Source organism: Manduca sexta, chromosome 3 (assembly GCF_014839805.1).
Source record: "Manduca sexta isolate Smith_Timp_Sample1 chromosome 3, JHU_Msex_v1.0, whole genome shotgun sequence".
NCBI classification, from domain to species: domain Eukaryota; kingdom Metazoa; phylum Arthropoda; class Insecta; order Lepidoptera; family Sphingidae; genus Manduca; species Manduca sexta.
Window position 1 is genome coordinate 8,640,761 of NC_051117.1, and position 23,605 is coordinate 8,664,365.

General features: G+C 34.8%; 1 protein-coding gene across 2 annotated transcripts in view; it reads right to left on the reverse strand.

Annotated features, from left to right (window-relative positions):
• LOC115442975 (paired box protein Pax-5) overlaps positions 1-23,605 on the reverse strand; it is a 106,939-nt gene that overhangs the window by 73,946 nt on the left and 9,388 nt on the right. For both annotated transcript variants that reach the window (XM_030168227.2, XM_030168226.2), the window contains exon 2: positions 47-389. In XM_030168227.2, coding sequence (XP_030024087.1) covers positions 47-209 — 163 coding nt within the window. In that variant the 5' untranslated portion in view covers positions 210-389. The remainder of the gene's footprint in view (positions 1-46; positions 390-23,605) is intronic.

Genomic DNA, 23,605 nt, shown 5'->3' on the forward strand with positions numbered 1-23,605 from the left:
AATACCAAATGAATTTTATAATCTTCTTTCATCCAAAACAACTCACCCCCGTTCCGATGATCATTGCTAATCAGCTCCTGGCTCTGCAGCGTTGGAGCGTGGATCAGGACCTTCTGCTGAGGACTGTGAGGGTCTAACCCTTCCACCTCCAGCATAGGCGCATGAGGCTCGTAAGCATGGACGACCAGAGACGACGCGTGTAAATCCATGGTTCAATGGAAGTGGCACTTCGTTGTCAATTCACTTGGCACTTACAACTATTAGGAGAATTTGTAGAGTATTATAGAACGTCTTCACTAAATATTATAATGTCACATCGTTATTTAGTTAATGTTTGTGTCATTTGCATTTCTTGCGCACCTTCTGGCAAAGTTTTAGCATTTTGGTACCTGGAACAAGAGAAAGATTTATTAGAATTTTCATATTCTTATAACTAAAATTGATAACAACAATTATTGACTCGATTGTATTTAAAAATATTTGGATAAGTATCAATGGTTTTTTATCTTTTCATTTTCTGCCGACGTTACTGACAACTGAATGAAGACTGCAGCCTTCGTGGTAATGGGAGGACTGAGGTGTAGATCGACAGAAAATTCAGTTACAATATCTATCTACATTTTACAATTATACATTTATAAAATATTTTAATGGCGGTCCAATCACCGCAGAATGAGCTCACAGTCTTGAAGTCTAGCAGCCGCTCTTTGGGTTCCGTGATGAAATCCGAAAAATAGTTCCATTTCAATGTCTAACATTTTTGTAAACATAACAAATCATTGAGTGGCTTCATATTATTCTCCGTTAAGAGTACAGACACTGGTATATAATCCTGGATCTTGTCGCCTTAAAGAAACATCTGAGTAGGCATGATTATGTCAAATGGCTTGAGATAACCATCTGTTGTCATTCGATACTTTATCTGGAGCATCACGCTTGCTATCAGGTGCAGTGCGATGACTTTGTCGTGTTTAAAAAATGCATTCAGATGTGAAAAGTATATCATATCCAATATATTTATTAACATTAATATGTAATATTTCAAAGCAAAGACCACAACATCCTAAGAAATTTCCTCAGCATACCTCAAACCACATTTCATAATTTTTGCAACTTCACCCCGCCCGATCCAGGGCATGAAGATCCACCATATAAATCAAAGCGAGCTTCCGTTTAGCAAATAAAACATATATGTTAAACAGGTCCAGTTGTCCGTGGGTTCACGCGCCGGTCAGCCATTGTTCTGTACGTACGCGGATGTGCGAATCAGTTTTGATGTGGCATGGGAAAAAACGTGAATCAATTTAATTTTAGTGACACATACTCTTGATTGTAAACTACGATAGTGGATATCAACAAAGACATTATAATCAAGGTCAAATGCAAATTAACAATTTAATTATTAAAAGAATTAAACATCGAATTAACGATATTTTATTAAGAGCATGTCACTAAAGTTTTGAACTAGATCAACGAATCACACAAGAATGCACTTTCTCCATTTTCCATAAGTACACACACATATCACACATTATTTCCGAAGGAGTATGCAGAGCCGCAACCAGAGCACTCCCTATTTGCCAAGTGTGTTCCGTTTCATGATGTGAGCCTATCGCCATATCGGGCACAAATTACAGACTCAGGGCTGATACTAAACAAAAAGACTCAAATATCACTCCACACAAGTAAATAATAAGAAAAAGAAATCTCTTGACCAGTTGTAAGCACCACAATTGCCTATCATAAAGTGAAAATACCATTTAGGATGTTAAATAAAAAACCTCCATACGGCACCGAACTATGCTCATCGACTTACCTAATTAGATATTATGATAAAACCTAGCAATGACTTTGCTCGTAAATTTACGCAATAAGATATTTCAGAAAACTCACCAATAAATAAATTATTACGCTACATCATCATTTTTTGCCGCATATACCACATCCATTAAAAATCGCAATTTCCTAATCCCTGGCGCATGTATTCCCAACTTTGCGGTTTTCTCATAGCGTCCGCTCCCACAGGACGCCTTTTGTTTCACCTAACAAATGTTTTCGATGCATTTGTTTTAGCAAATTTTCGTAGCAAAATTTTATGAATACAAATATCGTTATAATTAACATGACCGGAAATATTTAAATTAGATCATATAAACTTGCGAAGAGTATTTATGGAAGTATATTCTTCAGCATTCAAATCATGGACAATCAAACGGATGAAAACAAACATTTGCTAATCCTTGAGTAACTAAACAACAGTGGCGGCCCTAAACGACGCGAGGCCCCAGGCGAAAGCAAAAAGAAACAGACGCGATGTCCCGGGCAGAGAAAAAAACGTTCCCTTGTTTTAACAGTTTCTTCGGTAAGAACGTAAAAAGAAGGTCCTGCGAGGCACCGTGCGAGGCCTCTGTAAGCGCGAAGCCCTCGCGGTTGCCCGGTACGCCTCCACCAAAGACCGCCTCTGCTAAACAATCAATAGTCTTGTAATGCATCTGTAAACTATCAACCAAAACACGACAACAATTTATTTTTTCTTTTTTATTCGGGCACGAGAAAGTGACTCCACTACACCTGATGGTAAGTGGAGTGGAGTCCAATAGAATGTCGACTGACGAGAGATGATTACCCCTTGGCAGTCGACGCAATTATGCCGGCCTGTAACCAGATATACTCCATACCAAACATCGAAATACGTTTGATAGTTTTTGTGTTTATTGCGATCAGACAGGCGCGGTGGGGAACTTTGTTTTATAAATATATGAGAATACGTAATGCCTATCGTCTGCTCTTATATAGCAGCCATCTTGTACGCTTTTTTTTAATTACTTAGAATGACGAGTCAAGCTTACCGTTCGCCTGATGGTAAGCGATACGACCGCCCATAAACAGTAGAAACACACCAACACCTTGAATTACAATTGTTTGGTATTCCACTGCGCTCGTCATCCTGAGACATGAGATGTTAAGTCTCATTATGTCTAGTAGTTACACTGGCTACAGTGTTCTTCAAAACTAACACAACAGTGACTACACACTACTGCTTGTTAGAAATAGACTTTGCGGTGGTACCTAGGCGGACTCTCACATATGAGAGACCTACCAGTAGAATAGCTACGTAGCCTGTAAAAATCATTCCTTTCCTACAGTATTAAATTTTCTATCCTTCCTTATGTAGATTTAAACACCTAACCATACATATAACACGTGTATACAAAAAGGTTACCCGACGCGCCGGCAAGGCTGTGGGAACCAACTGACAATGGGCCGGCGCACACGATCAAACATCTACAGATACGTCCCGGGATAACTTCCAGACGTGGTAATTACTGGGGCGAGGTTGGTTATGTGTGAACGGAGGTATATTAAGTTTACGGATCAAATATTTAATAAAATAGTTAAAATAGATTTTTGTCTTTCAATATACGTGAAGATTGTTTTATTTTACAAATGAAAAACAAAAATATTTGTATAATATTAGCACCTGAGTTAGGTAAACTAAATTCATATCAAACACAGTATTTTTATATTGGTGTTTAATTGCAAATTCGTCTGCGTGGAAGTCGTATAAATATTCTACACATTCGCTTAGTAAAAAGTAGTTTTATTAAGTTATTAGAATTTTCTCTATCTGTGTGTCATAAGTCATTCGTATCTTTTCAGCTTATGCACATAATCTTTTAAAATAAAATTACCACAAACCGTCACATTTGAAATAGAAATTGAACTTTAACAACAGTATTAAAAACAAGTTTATTTTACTCATTAACAGAGTTATCGTCGCACACGTTTTGTTTCTATCACCCGGTGTGTAGAGTTCTCACGGCCATTCATATATGAGTGACGTATTTGTGTTCAAATTAAATAATTTAACAAAATTTTATTGTCGCGTTAATTGACCTTTTCTGTACGACTGTCCTTTGATGTGAAGATTATATTTATGTATATTCAATCCATAGTATATTCTATACGCTATACAACATAGGAAATAGATACGAATTAAAAAAGTGAGAAATGAAGACGATAAAGTCGAATATCGCACAGTTTAGTAAATGTGTCTTGCCAATGTTTTGGTAATATCTCTTAAAAGTATGATTTCATTTATAGTATACTTTTTAAACCTAAAAAAAAACTATAAAATACTCTCATTGCGAAGTCAAATATAATTGGGTAACAAATTAATATCTAAATAAAAAAAATATTTTTTTACACAGAAGCGTCATTGCAAAATGATACTTAAGACATACCAACAACCATTTCTCATTTGTCAACGATGGACATCAGATTTATATTATTAGTAGATATTATCCCGTGGTAATGACCTCGGCGTGAGAAAGTCGTTAGCACCTTTGTACTAGTATAATTTGATGATGAGCTTTGCTGTAGGGTATTATGTAAAAAAGGAGTTTAGAGTAAACCAAATAAATAAAAAAAAACATTACACCCTTTGTCACTTGATGGCACAGTAAATTATACGGTAGCATCCAAATATATGAGACCTTAGTAATAATAATATCAGCCCTGTATTATACTCTACTCTAAGGGCGCCTACTACTGAGAGGGATTAGGCCATGATCCACCACGCTGGTCTAGTGCGGATTAGTAGACTTCATATACGCACAAAATTATTGTAGAAAACTTTTCAGGTATGTAGGTTCCCTCACAATATTTTCCTTCACTGCTAAAACGAGTCATCATCATCATTAGCCTATATCGTTGTCCACTGCTGGACATAGGCCTCCTCCAATATGCGCCATTTTACCCAGTCGGCCTGTCGCATCCAGTTCTTGCCAGCGACCTTTCGCAGATCGTCACTCCACCTAGCTGGAGGGCGTCCTACACTACGTTTGCCGAGCCGTGGTCTCCACTCAAGAACTCATTTACCCCATCGGTTATCGGTTCTTCGACAGATATGCCCTGCATATTGCCACTTCAGTTTGCTAATCCTGTGTGCTATGTTGGTGACATTGGTTCTTTGACGGATGACCGTTACGAAGTTTATCTTTCAGAGAAACTCCAGACATAGCACGTTCCATAACTCGCTGAGCGACTTTGAGCTGGCGGACCAGCCGTCATAATAAATTGAATACATTGGTGGCAGGACTCGAACCTACAATCTCAGCTTTAGTTTATTCTACTTTACAACTAGGCCTGTTTATGATATAGTAGTCTCAAGGATAAACTCGCGTAACTTGCACACTTATAATGAAGGAGCCCCAAATTAAAAGCATTCATGAACCTTATCACCAGTTTAATGAATGAAGTAATAAATTTCTGATAACACTAAAATAGTTTTAAGGTTAGTGTTTACTGCCTTATGTAATTACTGTTAATGATGGGTTTAGTGGTGCGTGAGACAGTTGTGAGTGATCAAAGTTGGATTTTTAATATTTTTTTGGATATTTGTAAAGGTTAAAAGTGCTGAAGGAATTTGAATGATTTTTTTTAATTAAACAATAAAATGATATATTCATCACGTAGGCGAACGTAGAATATTTAATTATTACTCTAAATAAGTTGCTTATATAACTACAAACATTTTATATTGGACACAAATTATATGAAAGAGTACAAAGTAAACAAAGAAGCCAGCTCGGGCTGCCAGGAAAGAAGAATAATTTTTTTTTTTTATAATCTTAAAATGTTACTTAGGTAGACCTATCTTGGTTAATTTATTAACCACTGTTTACCCATAAGATTCCCTCTATTCCGATGTAAAAAATAGCATAATATTTTTTTATCCTATGACGCGAGCGAAGCTGCAAGCATCATTTATACACATTCAGGCCCATGGGAAACATAAAGCAGAATACCCCCACCTTTTCCCCATCCACCATTGTGATCGGATTTGGCGATGCGACCTTGACTGACTCAGACCGGTTTCCGAAACGTGTAGTGTGACCATCATTTACACGTCATTTCGAACCTGAATGACTAAGCTGGTTAATGCTACGAATAAAATAATTTATTAATTTATTTATTTGTTTACTATAATAGGAACATCAACAGTACATACATATATTCAACAATCTAATACACCACAGGCTTAAAAACTAATACATGCACCAATTAAAGATGTACACAACATTGCTTGAGAGGAATACAATATAATATAAATGTTTCCAGAACATACTATCTCTTTAAGCGTTTTCAGAGGTAGGTAGTGGTGTATAGCTGACTCACTAATACAAAGTTCTATGTTAATGTTTGCTTGTTGGAAAATAAATAAAAAAAATTGTTGGTAAAAAATAGAAAAGACTAGTAAGTCATAGTTCCATCTTATTTATATAAGTACACGGAAAAAAGGACCCACTACACCTGGTAAGTGGAGTGTATTTCCAAAAGAAACTTTTGTCCTTCTGAATGTCAAACTATCTCTGAAACCAAAAATTCATAGAAATCCGTTCAGTAGTTTTCGAGTTTATCGCGTTCGGACTGACGCGGCGGATAACGTTGTTGTTTAAGGATATTTACAAAAGCAGTGGTGAAGTGTGACATTTTCCGAAAGAAACCAAACGCAACATATAGGTATTACGAATATGCAAATTTCTATGATGATTAAATTTGACATACGAAAAGGAAGCCGGTAGGAATCGGCTTGTATGGATCCTTCGGTACTGCTCAAAAATAATCTTAGGTAATACAAGATGGACTTTGTAGGAGAGCAAAATAAAATAGGTTTTATAGGTCTAGCTGACCCAACAGACGTTGTCCTGTCTTAACTATGAATTTGCAGCGCGCATATGTCAATCGCTGACAGTTATTTCAAACAATTGACAGTTATATAAAATTAATATTTTCGTTAAGTATTCTTAAATTTTCAAAATTTCCGCGCAATTTTTTAAATTTTTTCTTTCATAAGAACCTTCTCCTGTCAATAACAAACACAACAAAAAATTAAAATAGTTTTAACAAAAAATTAAACCGCCTTCAAAAACCACTCAAAACCAAAAAATAATTTCACATAACAAGTATATATTGGTTACCAATTTTGGAGTTGGTGCCTAATTTATAAAAATATTTTCTAGTTTTTTTAATTTTATAACCAAACTACCGAAGCGATGTTGAAAAAAATTTTATGGGACCAATCTGGAGAGAAATTCTTTCGAATTAAAAAAGAATTTTCCAAATCGGTTCATAAATGAGCGAGTTCTGAGGTAACAAACATACAAAAAAAAATCTCGTCGAATTGATAACCTCCTCCTTTTTTTTTAAGTCAGTTAAAAATAGTGAAATCGTTGCAGCCGTTCACGCGTATGGCGTGACCAAGGGAAGTAGGGATTCATTTTTATATATATAGGAACAAGGAAGACCATATGTATACAATGTTTTCCTTAACACTATTTGATTGTCACCGTATATTTAATGCCGTTGTCTAAGTTAAGTGCTTATCGCACTGTTTTTATAAATACACACGTAATTCCGACGCCATGTTGAGGTTAAACAGTTCGAAGAATGATTTTGTTTCGAATTATTTTAAGGCTCGTCGCTCGTCAATTAACAGGTCATTCAAAATTAAAAGCTAATTGTAGTTTTGTATTATGTACTTTTAAAACTTAAACCCGAAAAGAGTAATACAGGATTTCTTACCCGTTGTTTGTGGAAATTGTTTTCGAAACAATGGTTGACTTAATATACTATAATATCAGCCCTGTATTATATACTGTCCCACTGTTGGTCACGGGCTTCCTCTACTACTGAGAGGGATTAGGCCTTAGTCCACAACGCTGGCCTAGAGTCGATTTGTTGACTTCTCACTCCCTCCAAATTCATACAGTAATCTCCTCAGTTGTGCAGGTTTCCTCACGACGTTTTTCCTTCACCGTTAAAGCAAGCGATAATTCACAAAGAATACAAACATCATCATCAAAAAGTCTAAGGCATGTGCCCTTGCGTTTTGAACCTGCGAACTTTCCTCTAGGCAGTCCGTTCCACAACCAACTAGGCTACCTCAGCTTTTAGACAGTTTTAGAGTTAATATTGACGGAATATAAATATCATTCAACGTTTTATGGATTCGAATAAATTATTTCTTCCTTTCATACACATAGTACCAAAAACTAATTTTTAGGAAAACATGTATTTCTTAAATCCTCAAAGTTAATTTCACACTTCTAAATAATTACGGCGACTTATCTAATATAATTAATTAGGCAGTTAAACGGATATGATGTGTAATTTTCATATTATTACAAACCCTTCAATGCACTGCACGCAATGGGGTGGGAACTATCGGAATGTGAGAGTTAATTTGTGAATATTTGTTCATTTAGGGCAAGGGTGAGCAAGTCCCATTTTTAATATGCACCGTACTAGCGGTTCTGGTTGAGTAACACTCGATAGGATGTCGAAGTGACTTTGTGACAACGTGGGAGTATTTTTTATTTAAAATAATAGTACTTTGACCATTGTTATAAAAAGCACTAAAAGATAAATATATTTACTACTTTATTGAATTTAATATTTAATTTTATGAAATCATTTTTTTATCCAAACTAAACATAAAATAACACTAAGGCTGGCTTGCGCAACGACTTAGTAAACATGTTTAGTGCTAAGCACATTTAAAATTTCGAGCTGTCATTTATTAAGAGTTGACGAAGACAGCACTATGTTTAAATTATATTTAGTGACAGGTTCTGCAAGCCAGCCTACGACAAATAAGTGTCTAAAAATAAACTTTTAATTCAAGTTTTGATTTAGAACAATAATTTAAAATCAATAAATTCCTGTCGACAACCGATGGTAGTTGAAAGGGTAGCTCCAATTACGAAAGTGGAAGCCTGCGCTTACGCAGGGGTACGTAGTAAATCTACCGTAAAATTGCCATTGTTTACAAAATAACTCATTTTTACATTTTCCATCCTATCTGTCACGGTTCGGTTGTGAGGGCGTTGTGAAATTCTAGTTATACTTAGATTACATTATTCTGTTTGATCCTTTCCTTTACAAAGTAGAATGACAAAAACACATTTATTCACCTCACTGGGATGCACACAAACGTTTATAAACAAAATTAGAAAAACTAATTAAGTATTGGCAACGTGAATCCCATGATACTGCCGAAAAGGCTTCGTAAACATCTGTCACCCAAAGCCTCATTATATTAAGGTCTTTAATGCTCTGATATATTAAATGTTAAATCCAGGTGGCTAACATAGTATCTCGTATGCGAGAGGTCTGATTGCAATGGGGAAACACTTCTCCTTTGAAGTATATTTATATATACTCATGCCCTCATCCCATAGAGGTAGGCAGAGGCTAATGAGTGCCACATGCTACGACCTTGACACATATCTTTCGCCTCTTTAGCATTCATAGTCACTCAAGAACTACCTTAACGTAGTGGTTATATTCTCTTTGGAACTGCCCATCCCTTTTATTCATCTACTCCCATTATCAAGTGTCCAACATAAATACATTCAACTATAGTACCTCAGAAATCTGCAGTCTGTAACATGACATTGGCGGAATAGCTTCATGATCAAGCTCGTCGCCAGTAATCAAAGAAGAAGAAGAACATTTATAGTCCTCATGCATTTCCGCCGGTAAGGGTACTCCCGATCTGCCCTTTTCTGGGATTATTTATTTCATCTATGTACTTTCTACTCGGATGCACTTACCAGCCGTAAAATTCACATTCGCTCGGCAGGTATGGACTTTTCGTCATCCGTCTACCATTCATCCTTTCCACGTGACCAAATATCTGACCATACATCTGTCTTAGAGTGATAAGGTACTTTTAAACATAGTTGTTTAACAATCAAAGCAGATAAAATAAATATTTTGGTTATACACAAAAAATATCTAAAAACGAAGTCCTTGTAGAAACTACGAAGACTTTTATATCTACGTAGAATGTTAGCCATTCTCAGGTCAACACTAAAATTCACTTTTTCCCCTAACGATGGAAATAACCTACAAAATGAAGACAATGTAAGCACCAATTCACACAGGCGTTTCCCACGCGGCAATGTCTAGGCCGCGTCGTGTGAACTCACTTTATGTAACATTATGTCATGCGTATTGAATACGAAAGGAAAATGCTCTCACTGCTCACATTCTTTGAAGATATTCGAAGGCTTTTGTTTCTAACATTATATTCTTTAGTATAGCAGACATCCGATGGCCTTGATCTAAAATATCATAGTGGATACTTTGGTTTGTACCCTGTTATTCCTTATATATTTATCCCTAATTGTCCATAGTTATATAAGTAATTTCAATTGTTATTTAGAAATAATAATAATTATTCCTATTCATTGTTTTGACATATTATCATAAGTGCAAGTTTGTTCGCCTACGTGATAAATTAAGTATTTTTTTTTTAATACAGTGTAAGGGATCCTTGAAGGTTAAAAAATAGATTTTCCAGCATAAGTTCTAATAATTTTGTTCACGAAGACTTATGCGAATTAGCAGATTATATTATTATATAGTTGGACTCGACAAGTAGGCAAAGTTTTATAAAAATCGGATAAACATCTTTTTAGTTTATTTTTCGGTAGATGTTAAAGATGGTTAATGTATTTTTTTGTCATATTTCTACCTATAGTAATTAACGCAGTTACTAGACATTTTTGGGTCAAAAAAAAAATTGAAATATTTTTTTTTAGTATGGGTACAAAAGTGTACTGTTTGCTGCTTAAATAATAATATAAGTTTTATTCTAGCTGTTAAAAATGAAAAATTTTTGTCATTACACAAAACCATTTTATCGTCAAAGTAAATATTGTTAAAGTTCCTAGAAATATGTATTTCTAAGAACTTTAACAATATTTACTTAAGTACTAACGGAACAAAGACCTTGAACACGTTTTCCAATGATTTAGCAAACAAAATACAAATTATTACAATGCATAAAATATTGTGGCAATATGTATTATCTAGAAATAAGTTTTTTTATGACTATTTTGTAGTAGTGTAGGAAAACACTTCGAAGAAACCTGCTAGTACCTAAGAATTCTGCAAAAGGATTTCGATTGCATGAACGGCAGGGTAGACTAAGACCTACCTTCTTCATATTAGAGAAGCCTTGTGCCCACCAGTCGGAAGTATATAATACAGAGCTGGTATTAAACATCAGCCTAGAGTCTGGAAATTGTGCCCGACATGATGATAGGCTCGCACCTGTCACGAGATACCCTGGTTACACCTCTGCCTACCTATTTGGAGATCAAAGCGTGAAGTATATTTGTTTTATTTTTCCACACACCTCTGCGCCATCAAAGATATTTTAATCATTTTCAAGTAGTTTTGACAATAACATCAGTACGTATGCGTAGATTTTTTGTCCGTCCGTAATTAGCCAATCATTATTAACTTTTTGTTTTCCTATTGTTTTATAAAGAGTAATAAGTAGTTAGTAGTGATGGGATGTTTTGCCGCTATCATCCTTTTATTTTTGTAGTTAGCCAGCATTTTTCATGCATTGTTATATATTTTTAAGATGTTGGTAGGATATTTATATCTGTCCGGATAGCGCTCACCGTACACAAGGTGTTACAACCCGCCATAGTGGCCCACGTAAGTGTCGCGTTCGGGATCAGCCTGTGTATATTTGGCTCCAACAAGCCGGCATAACTGTGTCGACTGCCGAAGGGTAACCAGTATTATATATTTTTTCCAGTATTATATATTAGACTATGGAGTAAGCATCACTCGTCAATCTATCTGGAACCTACTTAGCAACAAGTGATATTGGGATTATTTTATAAAATTATAATATGTTAAATCGCCAACTTAATTGGAGTTATACCACTGTCTCAGCGAACCAATATAATGTGATATTAAAACGTCCAAAGGGATGAAATACAGTTCTCTTTGGGGCAGTTTCTTTTATTGGGGCAACGTATATGTTTCTTCTCATATTATTGTACCACGGGTAATGGAGTTCACTTCAAATCAACTGTTGAATTATTTGCCGTCATATTAGAAAACATTGTAATTAATTACTAGATATTATGAGTTAACTTTATATCTAAGAATATTCATCTAATTAGGCTTCTTAGTTATTAAATTTGAGACTAGATATAGGCTCGCTCATACCACATCATGTAATAGAAAACACAATGAAAAGTGATCTTGGTTGCAACTCTGCCTACCTTCAAAATGAGGGCATGATGTGTGTTACTTCTCAAATGCCAGTAATGAAAATTTTACCTCCATTCCCTAGAACCACTCATGTCCAGAGATATCAACAGAAAACGGTTACAAAATCACTTATCTATAATCTTGAACCTGTTGCGGGGGTGACTACCCTAAGGTCATTATACCCACCTGCGATGTGAACGGGGGCCGGGGGGCTACACCTGACGTAACGGAATCCTGCGCACGCGCCGCGCGCCAAAAGCCGTTAGGGTTGGCCGTTGTCGTTAATTGTTTGATTTCTTGTTTTTTATCTGTATAATTATGGAGGGCAAGTGTGATGTTAATTGTCATTTTTTTTGTGAGGCTATCTCGGTGAAAAAAGTGGTTAGTATTCAAATTTATTAAGCTGAAGAAATCATTTATATTTTTTTAAGTATGTGAAAATATTAAAGAAAATTTATTTATATTTGAGGTAAAAAAAAATATTGCATCGTATTTATTTTATTACTAAGAATTAAGTTCTCGCAAAAATAGTAATCTAAAATATTTATTATAAAACCATTGATATCCAGTGTCATATAGAATATTGAATTATAAAGCTATGTATTACACGGGACTTCGTTCATCAAGACAAGATTTCTGATAAATGCATTACACTATCCATAAAACTAACTATTAACTGCAGTAATAAACATACACATTAGATATGCAAATATATTTCCCACGTACAAACACCTGTTTCAACAGTTAAACATTTAAATTACAAATGAGTGACAACCCTAACTGGTGTGATGCAAAAAAAACTATTATTCTAATTGTATAGTTAATATTGTATAGATTATCTTGCTCAGATGGTGCAAGGTGTCATTTGGGCTTCAGTTCTTGGTTAGGGAAAGTTGGTTAGATCTTAAACAGTTTTGTTAATTTAGGCCATGATTATGGTAGTTCTGTGGACTGTGGTCAATGAGAGCTCATATAGGGAAAATTTGAGCTGCGAATATTAACTAAACGAACAGGGATTAAGAAATAATGGCGATCTTTAGCCCTTTGAATATTATGATATCTACAAACTGCATCAGCAAACTATCATCTTCCAATTTTCGTTTGGTTTTTGAAATAAGGTTCAAAATAAAAATCTATTTTTACTCAACTGTTTTCTGTGTTAATGACATTTAAATACAGGTCTATTATCTCAGAACTCTGAAGACCATGATGCTAGATCTAGATCTGTTCAGTCGTCCCCTCAACGCTGAAGATCGTGACCACAGTAGATTTAGTGAACAAATCACTAAGCCTTTGCAACTAAAGCTGCATGACTTAGTTGTTATTTTTATGTACCAGTTACTTGTCACGTGTCATTTCTTATTAGATAGTCAATTATAATCAGTTTTACTGTAATTTATGTATGTTGTGTTCACATTTAGGAGGCTGCAAATATTTGTTACAACAATATATTAGTAAGACTATATGTTAGGAATTTCCAATTATTTGTAACCAGTTTTGTGAAACTAATAAAAAAAATGATACATCCAGATGGAGGGCGCTTAGAGACTCAGTCTACTGCTAAATATTCCAGATAAAACTGTCCAGCTCTACCATGCTCTATGAGTTCAATATCCATAAAGGATACCTCGAACCCCAAAATAGACATATGCGGAACAAATAGACAACAATGCAACTATCATTATAACCTAACAACACATGGTGTTTTTTTCTAATCCGGCACGTGGATAATACAGGGTGATCTCATTTCCTGCGATGACATTGATATGGTAATTTTAACACATCCTGTATTGTAAGGACAGTTGGGCGGCGGATTGGTTAAAGATTATGGTTCATTTAGAAGCTAGGTGTTGCTCAAAGATTTCAAAGTTAAAGACAATTCCCAGAATGAACTTTTCCGAGGAAAGAAGCCTTTGACGAAATTATTTGAACAGATATATCGTATTAATTCCAAATCCATTGAAAGCCGGCGTAATTTTGTCGACTGGCAAGGGATAATTAACTCTCGTCAGTCGGCACTATATATATCCCAACCCAATTACGATCAGGTGCATTGGGGTCACTTTGCGTTGCTCGAAAAAACAATCTAGATTTTTTATTTACACTGATCTATACTAGTGGCTGTGTCGAATTATAAAATATAGTTCTAAGTATTGTAACTATAGGAAACAAATTAATAAGAATATTATTTCTAAAAAAAAGCGGCGATAGCCTAGTTGGGTGTGGAACGGACTGCCAGACGAATGTCCGCAGGTTCAAATCCCAAGGGCACACACCTCTGACATTTCTAAAAAAAATAATCATGTGTGTATTCTTTGTGAATTTATCGTTCGCTTTGACGGTGAAGGAAAACATCGTGAGGAAACCTGCACATCTGAGAAGTTATCTATAGGAATTTCGAAGGTGTGTGAAGTCTACCAATCCGCACTAGGCCAGCGTGGTGGACTAAGGCCTAATCCCTCTCAGTAGTAGAGGAGGCCCGTGCTCAGCAGTGGGCAAGTATATAATACAGGGCTGATATTATTATTATTTCTAACCTAGTGCATATTTTTTGCCCTTAACTAACCTATAACTTTTTCTAAGTTCTAATCTAGACATCAGCTGTCAATATTCTAACTACTACAATAATTTGTCAAGTTAATTAGGCCTTGAAAAATCTAGACAAAAAACCAGGAACAAGATGTACTTCCTTGATACCTTGAGGCGAAACAAAATTAAAATTAATGCTAATTTGAACTCCATTACCCAGTGATAAGAACTACAACTGAATAGTGGAATGGTAAACATAAAATTGTGTCTAACAGCTGATTAGTGTAGTGACGTAGGGAGCAACAGTAGGGGAACTTCTTTGTTTTAGATAAAAAAAAACTAAACGTATATTTATTTTAGAAAAATGTTAAAAATAACCTTTTATTAACTAGATATATTTTATTTGATATTTTAACAGACCGTATAAACCTATTTATTAACCATATTAAATCCGTCTTTTATACAAAACTGGCTACCATTTACGAATCTAACTGATTATACTATGAAACTTACTAACCAATTTTCATCTAACCTAAAAGAAAAACAAATACATCCATTTCCATATAATATCAAAACTACACCTTCATATTAGAATTCTTATACCTTACATATTTTTCTACGATTCACAATCTTCAAAACAACAAAAAAACGGTACGACAAAAAATTATAAAGGCAATTACTCCTCATTAAAACAATCGTTAGCTCGCGTGACCACGTGTAGTACTGACCTCCCTATGTGACGTCTAAGGGATGGTTTTTGTAACGCCACCCCGCACCTGTTGGGTTATCGAACTTGACACTGTTAGGTCGTGAACCTTTGAGCAAATCCTATGAGCAGTAAACAATATTAGTCTTCTAGATGTTTACACAAGGAATGGAGTTTCACAGAAGGTGAAGATTCAGCAACAGAGAATGTCTTTATATGAAAGATAATACTTATAACTAGCTATTGCTCGTGGCTTCGCTTACGTGAAGGAGTTTTCCGGGATAATAGTCCCGCTATATATTTTCCCGGGATAGAAAGTAGCCTATAACCTTCCCCGGGTCCTAAACTATCTCTATACCAAATTTCATAAAAATCCGTTCAGTAGATTTTGAAAAAATCGGAAACATACAGACAGACAGAAGATAACCTAAAGGCAATAAAGGCAAACTAACAAGGGGACTTTGTTTTATAATATGTATACATTTAAATAGTTCTACTATACAAAATACGTCAGGTTTCTGTGACAACGTTTTCGCCCCAGTCTATACAATCTAGACAATTTGCTCATTTCCCTACATTCTACTAACATAATTAATAAATACAGAACCCCTAAACTTCAAACCACACACACCTGACCAACCAATAAAGATGTTAAAGCCCCGCCTTAGCCCTGAGCGTATCTAGACCTCAGCTAGATAGCCTAGATTACAATTTAAGTACTACCCAAACACTGTCTCCGGGCGAGCACTTTCTTTTGTTTCCAGTTAAGGCGAAGAAATCATGAATAATGTAATAAATTTATTATAAAAATTCTTAGAATTTGAAAGAAAGGGGAGAGGTCTTTGAACTATAGTAAAATCACCCTTATGATTACTACGATAAGGTAAGCGACTGCCGTAGATGGATATAAAATCTATTATCATATAATTACGATTCAAAATAGCGTAAACGTTATTTTGCAGGACTTAAAAAATTCTTATCAACGTTCTAAAATATTACTATCAGCTATAAATATTATAAAACAAATTCCCATTTTCTATCTGTCTGTATGTTATCGATTTTCTCAGAATATACTGAACGGATTTTTATGAAATTCGGTATGGAGATAGTTTAAGACCCTGGGAAGGTTATAGGCTATTTTCTATCCCGGAAGACTTCTTAAATCGTGCGAATAAATGTAGTTTATTTAACGTACAAGAATTCTGTATCTAAAAGTACACAGTTCTTTACCTAGTTTTACTTATTTTTCGTATAAACATTTTTGCTTCACTTATCGAAGCGAAAGTATTACTGCAATATTTAGGTCAATTATTCATATTAATAGAAAATTCAGTCAAAATATAATTATGTCAATTAAAACCGTTATAATTTGAAACAGGTGTGAAGTCGACGTTGGTTTTGTTAGTGGCAATTTGTTTGAAGACCTTTTCTTATTGACCCCTTGTAACGAAAGGTGGGTGAGGAATAAAAAGTAATAAACGATTGTTAAGCGTCGTATTGATGGTATCAAAATGAGACATACACTATGAAACTAATGACAACATAGCATACATCTAAGATATTGTATTTATAAAATATCACACGTTAAATTTTTTATTACGTATAACTCCTAAATAACTTTTTTTCTCTTATACCCTAAATTACGCCTTTTAGAAACATTCACAGCTATTCATACTTTCAATACACTCACGCCTTTTATCCGGAAGGGATGGGCAGAGTCGGAACAGTTGCACCCACTTTCCGTGTGTATTCTATCTCATGATGTTCGGAGGCAAGACTATCGCCACAAATTCTAGACTCCGAGCTGAGAAGAAAAATCAATATCACTTTGCCAGGATCGAATCCGAGACCTTAGCAGCAGTCGCACTATAATACAACTTACGCCAACGAGGCAGTCAGTCAACCAAATACTATAGGCTAGAACCCAGGCAATGTGATATTAAGTATTTCTGCTCAGTATTAGCTCAAAGACTACATTTTGCGCCCTCCTATCACACTATAAAACCGAAGACATATGACAAAAAGTGAATACCTTTACGCCTCTGCCAATCCCTTTAGCGAAAAAGCGTGAATCTGACTGTGTACCTAACATAATATTACTACATTTAACATTAAAAAATTCAATAATTTCAAACTAAATAAATCAATAATCATTACTGTCTACCCCTTAAGCACATTACAAGTAGGACCGAGTAACTGTCCTCCGCTGATTATATGAATAACAGACCATCTTTGTGATATTGAAACGGCCAGAAATGTTAACTGTCGCGACTAGACTGTATAAAGCAGGTATATTCTATCTGAACCACGCGGTCCGTGGAGCTCTTGCAGCTTGCCCGAATGACTAAAAATCTAAAACTATAGAAACTTTTTCCAAGATCAAGCTATAAGAATGATTGTGAAAACTTTATTGACAGGAATGTTCAATTTAATTCCGTTTTAGACATGTATGCATTAATTTATGGTATGGTATCATAAGAACGTCTGTATTGCCTTATTAAAAAAGATTTAGTACGGCTGGTTTAGTCTATCAAGATATAAGTTTATAGAATTACGTAAATAAAATTACGTCATTCCCCCATGCATTTTGGTGCATGATTTGCACGGGGCATTTATGATGCTCATTAGATTGTAGTTTTGTAATATTTATGCCTTTGGCGCCCGTGCCATCACAAAACGGCCCAGCGGAAGATCAGCGCTGGTTTTTTATCAGCATATGCTGAGCTGGGTTCGCTTTTGTGACGAGCAAATAGATTTAAGTGTATTAAATTTGTAATTACCTATATTATGTAATTTTGCTTGTTACAAATAAATATTTTCTTTCTCTTTCTTTCTAAATGTGTGAATTTACGCATTTGACCGACCGATAAATCGAATTCAAAAACTTAAAATACAAATATATCCTAAATGACTTATCACGTATTCCAACATTCAAATCTTGTTACTCAAGTAGTAAAATAGAGCAAATCATTACCCGTTTGAGGGTAGGCAGGTGGTGTCGACCGCAACCGCATCCTGACCTTCTAGACCCTCTGGCTAGATTACAATTGAGTCATTTGGGATCACATCTTGTCGTATCCTTTAAAATACATTCGAAAATTTGTATGTTACATTTTTAAAGGAGAAAATGCTGAACACATTTGGATGAAATTTAGCTCACGGATATACCATTTTAAGCTTTTGTTAGACTACCTTTTATATTAAGAAATACTATACGCTTAAAGCCGTTAACAAAAGCCAATCTCTACATACAATGAAATTGGTACAGGTCGGTGTACATTATAGATATTGAAGAAAAACGAATATGAGACATTACTAACAGAAGCCAAAACAGTTTTTAGAATTTTTGTCTGTATGTTTGTACTCGCATCAAGCAAAAACTACTGCATAGAATTGAATGCAGTTTTCACCCATGTATTGCTAGAAGTCTAACTTAAAATATAGACTCCATTTATCCCGGAAAAATATAAACCGGGATTTTTATTCCGGAAAAGCTTTTTCACGAGCACAAGCTATCTTACAATAAAATCTTATTAATAACTCTAGACGAATGAACTAAACACAACATATAGTTAATTGTCCGTAAATACACTTGATTTAAGATATTAATGCACTATATACGGCTTTGACTACTCCTTTAAGGTTGAAGTGAACTTTACATTTACACACAACATCACGCATTTTATCCCCGAAGGGGTATGCAGAAGTGCAACCATGGCACCCACTTTTCGCCAAGTGTGTACCGCCCCATGATGTGATAGGGGGGCGAGCTTATCGCCATATCGGGCACAAATTCCAGACTCCGGACTGATACTGAGCAGAAAAACCCAAATATCACTTTGCCCGACCCGGGATTCGAACCCAGGACCTCGCTGCCGTACCGCGCAGGCAGTACAACTACGCCACCGACGCAGTCATTTTACATTTATTTCTATAGAATCGAATGCAAATACTTACATAAATATATTTAACTGCGGGTGGCAAAGCGATAGGTAAAAATTTGTTCCCAATGTCATTTTGTTTTACCTTTTTTGCTAATAAAAATCATTAAACCATCGAAATCGAAATTCAATATTACGTTTTCTAGCTCGGAGCGGTAGCCGCTGACAATTGAATAGTGCTGTCACTTTTGTCGATAGTTGCGGTCGATAAATTGTTTTTTTTTCGTTAATTTGTAGGTTGATAGTTGTTTTTTTTTCGTTAATTTGTAGGTTGATAGTTGCTGTCGATAAATGGATTTTTTTGTTAAAGTGGTTATACTTGTATACGGAAAAGTAATATTATGACATATTCCTAAACTTGTAAAAACAATAATTTTATTTTATAAATCACCAGTCTAAAATCACAGCGAAGTATTTTGATATTGTTTTTTGAATTATAAATCAGTATTACAATAATACTGTATAATTTATTTTAAATCTTATTCTATAAACTCTAATCAGTTTGAATTATAATTTAAGATAACATAAACCTTGACATCGTTGAGAATTGCTTTAGAAATATCTTTGTGTAAAATTTTGATTCTAGTACACTCATGTCATGCTAATATATATATATATTGGATATATTTATATGTAACCTGTCAGAATTCACTGAAATGGCTCATAGATGTGTTGAAGTAGATTGTTAAAATTAAATCTGTATAACATTGCATTGGTTAAAACTATTATGGTGTTATAATATATGTATAAATAAATAAATAAAAATAAATAAATAATAAATAATTTAAAATGAAATCTCTAGGTTAAAAATGTCATTTTTTTTATTGATATAATAACTAACTTTCTTTCATAATAATATTTTTTACACATGGTAGTGAAAACATAATTTATTATTTAAAATATATCGATAGGCCGTCCCATCACTACTCTAACCGCACAATTAGCGGTCTGTTTACCATTTCCAAACCATTACATCTACCGTTCCATCGTCGATAAATGTTCACACGAACGAACCTCGGCCATCATCGGAATACTTCGGAATGTCAATGTTATCCGCAAATATAGCTTTTCACAAACACTTGATATTTTGTAAAAGCTACCGAGCGCTTTCTTCGCTCAACTTCTTATTTAAGTTAATAGTTCTTATATACATACTCGCGCTTGATCCCTGAATGGATAGACAGAGGTGCAAATACTATACCCACTTTTAGCCATATGTTCCGTCCTATGACGTAGTAAGGGCTGAATATATTATCGCCAAACGAGTACAAATTACTTTGGGCTCACACTGGAAAACTCCTTCACGTGGGTGAAACCGCGAGCAAAAGCTAGTATAATAATTTAATGTCATAGAAAGATGACAAGCAGAATACCACAAAGTGTAATTTTTTGAAACAAATCTTTGTGTGACGTAATCAGTTTGTAAAACATCGAATGGTACAATAACGATCTTTTTAAGTTTTTCAAAGATTACTATTGCATTGGCCAGTAACAAAAGAAAATTCTATAAAGTTCAAAATGATAGCTAATATGAACCTGTGTATTCTTGGTAGACGCTGGGGTATATTGAACACTAACTGAACTATTTCCTCCAAACAGAAAACAGAGTGGTAGAACGGCCTACCGCTTCTAAAATAGAATCTAACAGTTCCTAACTGAAATTATTTCATGCAGTTATTACATACCAAGCCCATTCAATAAAGGCAAGACTTTATTCTAGATCTGTGTGATGTCATAACTCAGAATCGATCAAGACAATGATCTACGGATCTGTAACTGTGTGTCGCACGCGCACTCATTGTAACGTCTTCGAGCGCCGGATGTTCCGCCATTGCTCGCTCGACCGTTCCAAATTCAAAACGGAGCTGTTTCCGGCGTGACGTCATGGACGCCATTTTGTCGTCGCCGTCTGGCCATTGTGCCATGGGAAATGGGAGCGAATTGTTTTCCTCTGGATGATTTTATTTTAACATGTTAAGGAAGAATGATGGAAATATGATCACAATTAAATTAAATAATTTATATACCTAATGTATTAGATATATTATGGCATGTATTTACGTACGTATTGCTTTATTTATTTTATTCTTTTCTTTACTAATGGTTCTATATAATATTTACAAGATCTCTTAGTAACTAAGTTACATTACTTTTGGTTTACATAGGGTTAGATATAGCACCTAAAACTAACGGTGATAGGAATAGTCTAAATATAGAAAATTCGTCAATATTTTTTAATATTTGGTAACTGAATGTAAAATACATATATGTTAAACACTAACATAGTCCGTCTGGAAATATTGAGGGGAGCTTATGTCCAATGGACTTCATGTGACTGATGATGATGATGATGAACCAGGTTTATGATCTGTTTCACAAGTTTCAAGTATATTTTATTTAATAATATTATTGTATCAAACATTTAATCAGTTAGTACTCTTTTAATTTGTTTTATGGCAAAGCCAACTTTGACAGCATAACAGCAAACCTTATTGGTTTCTCGAAAATCTATTAACAAATAATTGTAACTTTCTTGAGAATATTAAATAAATGAAAAATAAAAATATTATATTTGAGAGCATACATAAGAGAGACTTTTTTACTTGGTACTACACGAAACACGCCCTTATTAAAAGGCAGCAAAAGATATTTCAAACTAGAATCTAACAGAACTAAAATGATTTGTGCCAGGTGTAAAAACTCTATGCATAGTGAACCGTGGCGGATCGCGACCTTCCGCCTGATCTTGGATCGGCCTCGCGCAGTTATTTAAAACGAGACAAATTGTGATGAGCATTACATTATCCAATGATTTAAACACGAATTTACTTTTAGTAAGTTGCATTGATATTTTGAATAGCCGCGATAGCCTAATTGGTTGAGAAAGAGATTACCGACACGAATGATCGCAGGTTCAAAACCTAAGGGCAAATCTCTGACTTTTCTAAAATTATTTGCGATTTTTTGGCGAATTATCGCTTGCTTTAACGGTGAAGGAAAACATCGTGAGGAAACCTGCACACCTGAGAAATTCTCTATAGGATTTTTTTGGGTGTGTGAAGTCTACCAATCTGCACTAGGCCAACGTGGTAGACTAAAGCCTAATCCCTCTCAGTAGTAGAGGCCTGTGCCGAAGCTACGTATTATATAAAAGGTAAATAAATGAGATAGATCATTTCTAAATTCTTTCATAAACTTCTAGAGGTTTCCTGATTCACATCATGTGTTTCAGTAAAACACCAGGTATAAAATAAAACCTCGAAGTAACAATACTTATATATTCAACAGTTTGATCTAAAACGGAGCAATTTCAAATCACAAACTCAAGAGAACTGGATTGTTCATAATGTCTCTATTATTATCAGTAATTATCGCCATTACGATCTATTAGAAAACAATAGACAATCAAAGCCAATAATTGTTAATCTGTCTTGTCATCAATCAATTACAAATATTGTAATAATTCCTATCGTAATATCTTCTATGTGCGGTTCAAAACTGAGTATATGTTAGTGTTTGTAAAATCATCATCAGCCTCAGGTTATCAACTCCTTCAAGCGCTCCCTAAAGATTTCAGAAGCATCATATACTGTCTATGAACACTCACAAACCCAGGGGCATATCAGCAAATTTTGAATAAAGCAATTTTGAAATTGGAAATGTCAATGATCTTACTAAATCTGCTGCTTGTATGCAATAACTATTTCACTGCCCATTCCTGTCATAGACAGAACTGGCTACAAACCATCTCGATCTTCAATAATAATAATAATATCAGCTCTGTATCATATACTGCCCCACTGTTGGGCACGAGCTTCTTCTACTACTGAGATCTTCAATAAATCATAATAAAAAAAAAACCGATGAATTTCCACAAAACATTTATTATGCAAGGTTACTTATCTTAACTAATCCGAGTCAAGGATCCGCCCTACTCTAAATTAATGAGTGACCCCAAAACGAGATGGAAAAAAAATAACACGGCCATCGCAGAACATCCCCGATTAGGGACAAAAAACGCGGAGGTCGATAGTTGGCTAAGTTGTTTTTGTGTGAAGGCCAAATTACCTATAGTTTACACAACTTGACTTCTGTTTATAAGTATTACACACAAAAATGATGGGAGGTTTCTAATGGGTTCACGAAGTATGTACCTTAAGCTAGAATCCAGAAACAGAACGAGACCTAAATCAGCCAGACAGTTTAAAATAAAGCCTGCAAATCTAGAATTCTGATTATTTTAAGGTAGTTAGGATGTGTGATCTTTTTTCTAAAAGTACTAATCATTTAAACAAAGAATTATAATAGTCTTATGAAGATAAAGTTTATGATTAGTTTC